Genomic DNA, 12,226 nt, shown 5'->3' on the forward strand with positions numbered 1-12,226 from the left:
GAATATTAAGAATTTGAAAATAGCTATTAAAGATCCTGATCATAAGGAAGGTTCAGAAATGCTACATTGTATAATTTAAAAGGGAGATTATATGAAAGTAAAGAACATGATTTTTTGATTTTGAAAATTTGAAAGTAAGTGCTTTTGACTTAGTGATGCTAAGACCGTGCAAGAGACAGAAGGATGACATCCAAAAAACAAAACAAAAGTGTGCTGAGAGGGGATGCACAAGGTGAACCAGATTATATAGCTAAATACTGGATGAAAGGATGACTTCCAGCTCGAGCACTTTGTCAGGAGATGATTTTTCCAACACAACAATGAAACTGAATACAACCACCGAACATTTTAATGCACAAGGAACTGCAACAGAACCTCCAAACATGTATACACAGATTTGTAATAGTTTGTTGTGATCCAATACTAAGGTTTGAAAGACCAAAAATTAAGACAAACAAAAAAAATATTAATGCTAGTTTGCGCACTTTTATTGTATTGTACTTTGAGGTCTTTATTTTTAATAAAGTCGATCTAAAATGTTTTTAAAACATACAAAACAGACTCAATTCTCAGCACTCCAACTTCAAAATAATAGTTCTTATTTATAATATAATATTATAATATTTAAAATTTTAAAGGCACATATTTTAAAAATATATTTGAAGATACTTATTTCTTCAGTAAGAGATAATAGAGCAAAAATTCTGTTTGCTTTAAAAATGTAAAATTTCGTGGTTAAAAACCATATGTGCATAAATTATTATTCAAAACACAATCATTTGAAAGTTATTTTGGCCTAATTTATGAAATCATTGCAAAGATTGCAATAAACCAGTGAGCTCCAAAAAGAAGCCAACACTGTGTAAGAATCCTGATGCACAGCTGTGTGGTATACAGTATATTATGTTTCCACTACTCCTTAGGTGGCTTGCTGAAAGGACTCAGGCTGAAGAACAGCATGCATGTTTCTTAATGTTGGGGCGCCCCCTTTTAGACACAGCTAGCATAGTTTTGAAGTTTCCTCAAGGACCTCAAAGCATACCATATTATCCCAACAGGCTCTCTTCCGGCTCCATGCATTTACAGTCATGTGAAAAAGAAGTTTTCACAGCACTCTGTGCAGTTTTGTGAATAACTAAGTGCACACCATGATTCAGCTGCTTGTAGAACCACCTTTGGTATTTAAGTATTCATTAGAAACAAGCCTCAGATAATTGGACCAAAGAAATTGACACACCTTTCAGCCAAGAAAACAATAAAAAATATGCTTCTGTAAGTTCATTTTAGTTTAATGTTTCTTCTTCTTCTCGTATTTTCAGTTTTTATCTGTCACACTAACACCCAATACGCAAGCTTGAGCCTGAGGAGAGCTACTGACGATGGGATATTTTGTGGAACACACTGACTCTTGGCTTGTTTCTTCAAGCCAAGAGGCAGCAAGCATTCCTTGTGAAATACAGGACAGTTAGAAAATATAAGGACAATAACGTCTTTCAGTCGTGTTTTCTTTGTGTACAAAAAATATACTACCTTGGTTTAAAAATACAATCCAGAATAACTTAATAATTGTTTAACGGGTCTCCAGTACTACAGTCTATGGCTTTACAACTTTCTACAAGTTTGTCCCTCGTGTGCCCCCGTAGCAAATGTCTGGGACGTAAGACGTAGGTGGTGGTCAGCCATATTGTCTCTGATACAGCAGAAATCATACACTGGCACGGGCGCACCGGCGAAGGAGGGAGGCGAGGACTGTTAGTTTGCAGAAACCCTCATTATTTGGAAGCATTTCGGTCGTAGAACTGATCAAGGGGGTAAATATCAGCCATTTTTTGTGTTCACTGTTGATTTAGCAAAAACAGCTTTTCTGTTGGAATTGGCGAGTTCTAATGTTAGCCATGCTAAGGTTAGCAGGCTATTAGACAGGGCCTGCCCGGAGCCCATAAGTTAACGAAACCTCAATAAGCAGTACCGGTCTTGGATTTAACGAACTAGATCAAGTGCTTGAACTATCGATAAACACAATATCCACCGCATTACTTTTGAAAACACTGCATTTCTTCAGGCTTAATACGTAAGTCGCTATAACGTTGACTTAACGAATGTCGAATTCAAACGAGTACGCAAATTATCTAATTGAAAGATAACATGACACTAGTCCACGTTACCGTTATATCTAGTGTTGCGGTTTTCGGTGAAAGTTCGTATGCGAGCCTTGTGCAAAAGGTTAATTCAATTTGGCAATACTTAAATGTGCTAGAGGACTACTTAACTCCTCCATCTAGCTGAAGTTAGCGGGATTTCTATTGAACCCATGAGTTTATCCGGTGTTCCACCGGTTCATCTGAAAAAAAAAGGTCCCCGGTGCATGATTCTTCGTTGATTATAAGTGACGCACAATTCATTTCTTAAAGTTAAGTTAGATTTAGGAATATATGCGGAAAGGTACATTCGGGATGTTTTTGTATTTACCCTGTGTTTTCATTTGTGGAAGACTGTGTCAATCACGTGTGAAAGAGAGAGCTAACGGTTTTTTAAATCCCCAAGATGGTGAGCAACCTATCAGTCGAAACGAAGGGCCATAAGCTGAAGTGATAACATCCAGTTGGCGTTATATTATGTTGCTTTTACTTGTTTGCCTGACATGCGTAAGACCTTGAGTGACATCCCATTATTATTATGGTTTCAACTCTAATGGAAAAGGTTTTCACAAGGTTTAGGACTGTTTATGAGAATTTGTGACCATTGTTCCAGAAGTGCATTTGTGAGGTCAGACACTGATGTTGGACATGAAGTGCTGGCAAAGTTTGAGGCCAATCAAGTTCTTCCACACCAACTTAACTCATCCATGTCTTTATGGACTGTGTGCACTAGTGTGCAGTCATGTTGGAACAGGAATAGGCCATCTCCAAACTGTTCCCATAAAGTTGGGTGCATGAAATTTTTAAAAATGTCTTTTAAAATGTCTTTTAAAGCGTTAAGAGTTCCTTTCACTGGAACTAAGGGACTCATGAAAAACAACCCCACATCATAATTCCCCTCCAACGAATTTCACATTCGGCACAGTGCAGTCAGACAAGTACAATTCTAGCAACCACCAACCCTAGACTTGTCCATTGGATTGCCAAACAGGGAAGTGTAATTTGTCACTCCATGTCCAGTGGAGCTTAATGCTTTACAGTGCTCTCTCCAATAATTTACATTGTGCTTGGTGATGTAAAGCTTGGGTGAAGCTGTTTGACCATAGAAACGCATCCCATGAAGTAGGGGTGGGCGGTATAAATGGTATATGGTAGAAACGATATGAATTTGGCCAATGGTAGAGATTTTGACTATACCGCTCTACCGCGATAGCGCATGTTGATGGTGTCATCAAGCTGCACCTGTTTTGGTCGAAAGCATCGCAGCGGCTGCAAGCAATATCATCTGCAAATTACAAAAGTCACTGCTGTTTAGTTTTCTGTCTTCGTTTATGTTGGAAGTGATAGCAGAGCTTTTTTTTTAAAATTTATTTCCAGAAACCTCCCTGTCAGAATATGCTATAGCATGTTTATGTGGAAACTAGCGAGTAGGGGTGGGGGGTAGAGCAGGGCGATATGGCCAAAAATATTTATCACGATATATAGTTGAAAATTTGCGATAACGATATAACTGATGATATAATTGACGCGAGACAAAGTACAACTCCACAACTTTACTAGTGCAAAAAACCCCATCCATTTATTTTCACTTAAACAAGCAGCTGTTTTTTATGTGCATTAAAGGTATATAAAAATTTAACAGTGCAAATGCAAATTCCTTGCTGAAAGTTTAACCAAAAGGCATTTCCAGTAGAAATGGGCTGACATATCCTGAGCATAACCATGTATAATATCCACTGAAGTTAAAAAGAGGTGCTTTGCAACATTAAACTGCAGTGTGCCAAATAAAAAAAAGTCAAATATATATTTTTCGGACCATAAGGTGCACGGGATTATAAGGCACATTAAGCAAAACAAAGCAGTCAGATAAATCAAACTTTATTCAACTCATTCTTCTTGCTTCCTCCACTTCTGTACCATTGATTCATTAATGCTGTATTCTATCACAGCTGCTCTATTCCCATGTTGTTGCAGTATATTAATGACTAACCTCATATTGTGGATGGATTATCTCAGTTGTTTTCCTCAAAAATCTGTCAAAAAATGTTTTAGTACGACTTTGATAAGCTATGAAGCCGCACCGCTTGATGGATTGTCGGAGCATTACGGCTACCGTAGCCTCGTGGAGTAATACGTACTGTGGTTCAACATAATATTACCGTATTGTGTGTGTATAACCTCTTTTTAAGTTTTGTGGATATTATACATGGTTATGCTCAGGATATGTTGGCCAATTTCCACTGGAAATGCCTTTTGGTTAAACTGTCAGCAAGGAATTTGCATTTGCACTGTTAAATTTTTATATAACTTTAATGCACATAGAAACAGCTGCTTGTTTAAGTGAGAATACATTGATGGATTTTTTTCTTTTTCTTTTTTGCACTAATGAAGTTGTGGAGTTGTAAAGTATTTTGTCTCGCGTCAATTATACTGTCAGTTATATTGTTATCGCAAATTTTCAAATATATATTGTGATAAATATTTTTGGCCATATTGCCCTGCCCTATTTGGGATTAATGGCCCTTTTCACCTAGTACCTATTCGACTGACTCTACTGGGTTTCGGTCATTTTCCATTGCAATTGGGTACTACCTAATGTGTGTTGGGCTGTTATAGCAACACAGCCGAAAGTCCCATTACGTCACTTGTGTTCAACACAAACACAGCACAACAGCAAGATTCGTTGGGTGTCTCTGTTGTTTTTTGGAGGACGCTTCAAAGTGCAGTTTTATGACTTGGTATCACATGTATGACATACATTTATAATTGGGACATTAGGCCTGCACAATAACTCAAAAATTTATTGTCATCGCGATATCAGCCTGTGCGATGGGTCCATCGCAAAAGACGGCATAAACTGCGATAATTGGGTACCTTAAAATGTTTACACACGTGCTTTAAAGAATTTACCAATCAAAGAAACCCCTTTATACATTTGACCAGTCGAATAGAACCCTTCACGGCATTAACCAATCAAATGGATTAGAGGCCCACCTCCTACGTAGGTGGGGAGCGAACAACGCTGCAGCAACGAGTCAGAGTTGTAATGGCTGAGAGCGAGACGCATGACGAAAACGCTACTGACTATGAACTCGTGGCTAAAAAAAATAGTACCTCGCTTATTTGGAGGTACTTTGGATTTAATAAACACGACGTTCTCCAAACACAGGTACTCTGCAAAACTTGCCGAACACTCGTGGCAACCACCAGAGGAAACACGACTAATCTCTACCATCATCTTCAATACAACCGCAGAGAACTGTTTGAAGAGTTCTAGAAAGATGGGGCTAGCCAAACAAGGTTGCTAATGTTAAGACAAAGAGCACAGCAGTCCAACAGCCGTCTCTGTATCAGAGTTTTTCAAGTGGAACTCCTTATGAGAAAACGTCGAAGCGGTACAAAGAAATAACAGAGGCCATTACACATTTTTTGGCTAAAGACATGATGCCTATAAATACAGTTAGCAGAGAGGGCTTCACCAGTCTGATACATAAAGTGGACCGGAGATACCGCATCCCCTCACGAAACTACTTTTCCCATGTTGCCATTCCACAAATGTACGAAACATGCCGCAAGACCGTCATGTTTGAACTAAGCCAAGCTGAAAACTACGCAAGCACTACAGACCTATGGTCAAGTCGTACAACGGAACCATATATGAGCTTCACAGTGCACTTCCTCACCGAAGACTTTAAACTGAAAACACAGTGTCTAGAGACTGTGTATTTTCTAGACATAACTACTTGGTGAGTGGTAAAATGATGAACAACTGCACTGAGATAATTTGCAGTATAATTTAAGTTATGTTTATTTACAACTAATTATAGAGATCGGGAAGGATGTCTTTAAGAATTCAAGCCTCAGAAAATTTTTTATGGGGGCAATGTTTCAATCTTAAAGTGCACTTTGTTGTTACACTGCTAATACAGCAGCTTTCTTTAAATAAAACTGTTGCAGTAAAACGGAAATTATGTATTTGGGGTTTTTTTTTGTTTTGCTATTTATTTTATCACAAGTCATATTCAATATTGATCACAGTTATCGCACATCGCAGGTAATCCACCTGTTGATGTCATGTTCTCTCTTAGGGTTTGGCCAAAGCTATTTGACTAATTAATCATTTCTGATGGTGTTTACTAGCTCCTTTAACCTTGAACTGAAACAGGCTAGCGTATGTTATCTTAAATAATTGTTGTTTTTTCTTTTTACATTTATATCTTTAAAAGGGTGTACACTTTGCCAGTATTTTAATAGCCACTCTTTTGTTGTAAGTATTGCAAACAAATTGCATTGCCATCAGAATGATAGCTTGATTAATGTACAGCAAAAAGACAATGGAGCTGGTAATACAGGAGTGTGAGTCCAAATCAGGTTTCTTTGATCATTAATTTTCTGTTCCAATCTTTTTTTGTCAGCTTTCCCACCTTGCCCCTGGTGGCCCCTCCCCCCATCCTCAGGCAAACCCCCCCCCCCCCCCCCAACCCCATTCCCTTGTGGGATCTACCCCCTCACCCCTACCTCCCCCCATCCCCTCTTCCTCCCCCCCCCCAGCATCCATCCCTCTGGCTGTCATCCGCTGCAGTAAGATTTCCCCATCATATCCGCCAAGCTGTCGGACATGTCAGGACCCGTGCCAAGCCGGGCCCGAGTGTACACAGAGGTCAACACTCACCGGCCAAGGGAGTACTGGGACTATGAGTCCCATGTGGTTGAATGGGGGTAAATATTTTGACTTCTAGACAAATTTACACATGCTAGTTGAGAAATGTTCAAGACTGATATTTGGTTGCAAAATAACTGTATTTTACAGAAACCAGGATGATTTTCAGTTAGTGCGGAAGTTAGGACGTGGCAAGTACAGTGAAGTCTTTGAGGCAATCAACATCACCAATAACGAGAAGGTTGTGGTGAAGATACTCAAGGTAAAGCTGTACAAAGGCTTGCTTTTATATCTCATAAAGTCATTATGCATCCTAACTCTTTTTCTTCCTTTATCCTTTAGCCTGTAAAGAAAAAGAAAATAAAGCGTGAGATTAAGATTCTGGAGAACCTGCGTGGAGGTCCTAACATAATCTCTCTAATTGATATAGTGAAAGACCCTGTAGTAAGTATCATAGTTATTAATGAAGAACATTTAAGGTCTTGTTCACAAGTACAGCAGAAATTATATTTTATTTGCGTTTTCTTTTTTCTGATTACATAATGTGTTATTCAGAAAAAAGATGCATTAAATATTGGGATGGTGTCATTGTACCAATAGCACATTGAACCTACCACTTGTGCCAGCTTATTGGTTACACTTGGGAAATTTGTGTCTGTAAGTACTTAAGTAACCATGGCTAGATAGATACATGTAAGCAGTTTTATAGTAATAAAATGTAGTGAGGGCTCTGTCCAAGCAGTGGAACAACACTTTGTGTCTGAGCCATAATGGTCATTCAAGATTAAAACAAATACAGATTAAGATTTCTGATTTAGAATTTTAGAAGTCAAGAGCAGAAATACCCTGTTTATGAAAATATCTACCCTATTGTAACATGTAGTTTCTGAGTACCTATTTTATTTATTTTTGGACAAACCTTCTGCGACCAGTTAAAAAAAAAAAAAAAGTGTCCAAAAAGCAGAGGGTAGAAATCTCCAGAACTCATCTCTCTGGGTGAGAGTGGAGAATGTCTTTCATGGTTATTTCTACTTAAATAGAAACTGATTTTAATAGAGCATCAAAGATTTAATAGTGAAAGTTGGTAACTCTGATTCACACTGTGATTAGCATTATTTGTGGATATGGTTGTGCAGCCTATGGTGAGAGAGACCACAGTTTGATTAGACTTTTGATGTTTTATATCAAAACAAAATTTAAGGCTCACAGTGTGGCTGTCTGCTTGGCTTGTACAGAGATAGATTTAGTGCTTTTTCTTTGTGCATTCTTCTTCTTCTTAAATTGTTTGGATTTTGTATGAAACTGCAAACGAAAAATAAAATACACAAAATGTCTCTCTTGCAGTCCCGAACACCTGCCTTAGTCTTTGAACATGTTAACAACACAGACTTCAAGGTAGGAACACTATGATTTTTATTCTGTCACGCATTTTATTGTAATATATTTCATCCTCCTTTCTTGGCATACTCGTTGTTTTACCATACACGTGTGTGTGTATGTGATGGAGGAATAGGATAGTCCAGTGCTATGTCTTCGGTGCCAGAAAGTCAACAGTCTTCTGGTTCTATCCTCAATCACTGGCACAGTGCTCCTTCTGTGTGACACATGGGTGCTGTCATTTAGCTGTAGGACTTTACCATTAAAAGACTAATGATTTTATTTTTGGTATTCAGCAACTATACCAGACCCTGACGGACTATGATATTCGATTCTACATGTATGAGATCCTCAAGGTGAGTCCTCCAGCTCACTCTATGATGTGTCAAACTCAGAACGTTGTGATACTTGTTTAGATGAAGACCTTACACAAGACACTAATTCCCTGGAAAATGTTCTTTAACTGTGTTTTTCTTTGGCTTTTTATACTTGAATTCATTTTGTTATCAGCATTTTCCTGTAGGGAGAGTCAACTAATTATCTCTAGCTGTTTTGGAAATCTTGGGAAGAAAAACTTAAACAGTATTTAACAAAGTCCCTTTGGTATTGTTTGTAGGCTCTGGATTACTGCCATAGCATGGGAATAATGCATAGAGATGTGAAGCCACATAATGTGATGATAGATCATGAGCACCGTAAGGTGGGTGAGAGATAATGTTGCTTCTGAAATGTAACAACATGATAAAGTTCATTGTCATTGCTGTTGTGCTTTTCTGTTTGCCTCTCTGTGTGGATTCCTATTCTTCACAGTCACTCTACTGCATTCACAGGTTGAAGCACAATGTTTTAATTTCCACTTACTTTACTTGTACTTAGCACTCAGAACCAGGGTACGTACTAATTGCTTAATTTCTTTGTAGTTGCGTCTTATTGACTGGGGTCTGGCTGAGTTTTACCATCCAGGACAGGAGTACAATGTCAGAGTTGCATCTCGCTACTTTAAAGGACCCGAACTTTTGGTGGACTATCAGGTACGGCAGTGAGGTAGTAGCGTGTGCTTTAGCGTTTTTCTGGAGTGCAGTTGGAGGTCTTTGTACTGTGGATACTGAATTTTGAGTCTTTGTCAGTCACTGAATAACCCTGAATGAACCTGTTGTGTCCAAAATTACAGTCTTGTTCCTTTTGAAATGCTAGGCTGTATTTTAAGTCAAATCAGTTCAGTTTTATTTATATAGTGCCAAATCATATCAAGTTACCTCAAGGTGCTTTATATTGTAAGGTAAATAAATAGACTTTGTAACAGATTTCAGCGAGTAGTGTTTCAGTCATCTTCTCTCATCTTTCCTCATGATTGGTTCTTCCACTGTATTCTGTATTCAGATGTATGACTACAGCCTCGATATGTGGAGCTTGGGCTGTATGCTGGCATCCATGATCTTCAGAAAGGAACCTTTCTTTCATGGTCATGACAATTATGACCAGGTGAATAAATCTAAGCTATTATTGTGTTTCCCTTTTTATTTACTTTAAAATTGTTTTTTGCGGTTTGTCTGTACTTGTTAATTTTAAAGATGATGAGTTTCATAGTGCACATAAAGTATACACAGAATATTTATTTTGGCTGTTGATGTTTTCTGTCCTTCAAACTAGTCAACTACTGTAGTTTCTTTTTCTTTCTTTTTTTTTTAACGACTATTAAATTAATTCCCAGCAGGATTTATAGATATTACCGTGAGCTTTTTTTAATAGGGTTTTGATCTACTAAGTGTCTAGATGTTTTCTGTAAACAGCTGGGAAATAGATTTTATTATAGTGCGTGTGTGTGTGATTGATGATTTCTAAATGACTGTTGCATGTTCTCCTGCAGTTGGTGAGAATAGCCAAGGTGCTGGGGACAGAAGACCTCTACGACTACATAGACAAATACAACATTGAGCTGGAACCTCGCTTCAATGACATTCTTGGCAGGTACTAGGTTCAGCTGAATTATTGTTAGCAAATACACCTGCGGGGGGGGGCGGCGACGGGGCGTCATGCTGTCAGGTAAATCTAAGATGGGTCAAATTGGAATTTCTTCATGGTTTGTTTCTGACTGGAATATCACAAACACAACCAAACTCCACAAAGACTGAACTCATTTAAATATCCACAAGAGAACAGAGCAATACAAAGAATCAATGTGAATAAAATTGTATTTATATTGCACATTTTAAGTTAAATATCACAGTTCAAACGAAGAGTTTTAGCTGCTGGGTGACTGATGATCCACTGAGTATATCTTCTCCACTCCCATCTTATTACTCATTCATGTGTGTATACCCATTTTGGTGGCCACAAAACGTTACAGAAATTTGTAATGGGATAATCTAAAGTGTTTACTGTTTTGTGTTTACATGCTGTAAACGAATACAAACACAAGGCACTAATCCCCCCCCCCCCCCCCCCCCCCCCCAAATAGGCATTCTCGTAAGCGGTGGGAGCGATTTGTCCATAGTGAGAACCAGCACCTGGTCAGCCCCGAGGCTCTGGATTTCCTAGACAAACTGCTGCGCTATGACCACCAGGCCAGACTCACTGCCCGCGAGGCCATGGATCACCCATACTTCTGTAAGCCCTCACCATCACCTCTGTGTCTATATATATAGTCATTTATTTTTTCTGCTAACAATAAAATGAAGGTTGCCATGACAAGAAGTAATTTATTTATTGTTTTTACAGTCCCTATTGGGAAAGATCAGTCTCGTGTGACCGGATCAGCCAACCTACCCAGTGGGAACCCTGCTGTTAGCACAGCAAACATGATAACTGGTGAGAACGCGCACTTATGCTGATAGTATACTGGCCTACAATTTAAATCCCCATGCCTTTTAATCCATCCAAGTTTCTCTTTAAAAAAACAAAACTTATGGGTCTGTGCATCCTTGTGCTTTAGGTTTACATTTTCCTCAACCAACATGGCAGAGTTATTATGCATTAGCTTCATTAAGATGCATGTCAAAAATCTGGATGTCCTACAGTACAACATCCAAATCTCTTCAGTTTACTGTCATGTAATACAAAAAGGGAGGTGTGTACCTGGGACGACCATATTAAGGATATCCACTGTTGTCCTAAAGTAAAAATTTACTTCAGATTCGTAATGTTACTTCCTGGTTTACCTTTGGTCACACACAGTGTGATTGCATTAAATTATGGATTTATTTCTTCTTGTACAGAACCAGTAGTTCAAATCCTTGGAATTGATAAAGCTGCCTGCTTCGCTTACTGGTTTCACTTGCAGTTGGGCACTTTGTGTGCTGGAGGAGGAAACTAGTAGTGCAGTCTACAGCATAGATATGGGCATCACTTTTATTTCTATTGCACAAAAGGATCAGAGTGCAGTGGTAAATTTTAAATTGTGTCCAGGACAGAAACGACTACATTATCCCATTAACACAACTTTGACTCTTTGTAAGCAGCTACACACGCAGCATACTAGCCACAGCTAGTCAAGAACCCAAAGCTGAGTGAATGCTGACCCCAGCCCAGAAGCCAGACCCTGAACTTCAGCAAACTGATGAGCAGTCAGGCTGCAGCCTCTGTATCATATGTCTAAAGTAGAATTACTGTGGGCTGGGTTTTAATCTTTGCTCTGTGCTGTTGGCTTTATGTTCACACATAAATACTAAGAGAAATATCATCTCTGTCTTATTAGCATAGGGATTTGTGTTGCTGTGTGGGACTGTAACCCATAAGTTTATATTATTAAAAGGTAATTATGAGATAATACATTTCATGTTATTTTACAGAAAAAAAACCTTTTTCCTGGGAGTAATAACTGTACTGCAAAACTGTTCTGTGTAATGTGTAATACATTACTTTTTTAAAATAATGACCCCAAAGCTGATACCTCCAACATGCAACACATTTGGCCACACAGCATGCAGTTAATTTGCACAAATGTTCACACTGCAGGCAAAAGCGCATCAAATCCGACTTTTTTGACCCTATGCGACCCATATCCGATCATGGTATGACAGTGTGAACGGCACAAATCCGATATTTTCAAATC

General features: G+C 38.5%; 1 protein-coding gene and 1 non-coding gene across 3 annotated transcripts in view; both read left to right on the forward strand.

Moving 5' to 3' along the window:
- Nucleotides 1-6,651: 6,651 nt before the first annotated feature.
- The window catches only part of LOC134628172 (casein kinase II subunit alpha), a 6,946-nt gene continuing 1,371 nt past the window's right edge, over nt 6,652-12,226 (forward strand). Inside the window, exons 1-12 of one of the 2 annotated variants that reach the window (XM_063474893.1) lie at nt 6,652-6,857; nt 6,949-7,060; nt 7,141-7,242; nt 7,399-7,455; nt 8,143-8,193; nt 8,472-8,531; nt 8,792-8,875; nt 9,096-9,206; nt 9,556-9,657; nt 10,043-10,143; nt 10,634-10,782; nt 10,894-10,983. In XM_063474893.1, the coding sequence (XP_063330963.1) occupies nt 6,757-6,857; nt 6,949-7,060; nt 7,141-7,242; nt 7,399-7,455; nt 8,143-8,193; nt 8,472-8,531; nt 8,792-8,875; nt 9,096-9,206; nt 9,556-9,657; nt 10,043-10,143; nt 10,634-10,782; nt 10,894-10,983 (1,120 nt within the window). In that variant the 5' untranslated portion in view covers nt 6,652-6,756. The remainder of the gene's footprint in view (nt 6,858-6,948; nt 7,061-7,140; nt 7,243-7,398; nt 7,456-8,142; nt 8,194-8,471; nt 8,532-8,791; nt 8,876-9,095; nt 9,207-9,555; nt 9,658-10,042; nt 10,144-10,633; nt 10,783-10,893; nt 10,984-12,226) is intronic. The other variant, XM_063474894.1, reaches the window with a different exon arrangement.
- Nucleotides 8,248-8,386, forward strand: LOC134628268 (small nucleolar RNA SNORA57). Its single transcript, XR_010093964.1, has one exon. It is a non-coding gene; the product is annotated as a small nucleolar RNA SNORA57 (small nucleolar RNA).

This window comes from Pelmatolapia mariae, linkage group LG5, assembly GCF_036321145.2.
Source record: "Pelmatolapia mariae isolate MD_Pm_ZW linkage group LG5, Pm_UMD_F_2, whole genome shotgun sequence".
Lineage (NCBI taxonomy): Eukaryota > Metazoa > Chordata > Actinopteri > Cichliformes > Cichlidae > Pelmatolapia > Pelmatolapia mariae.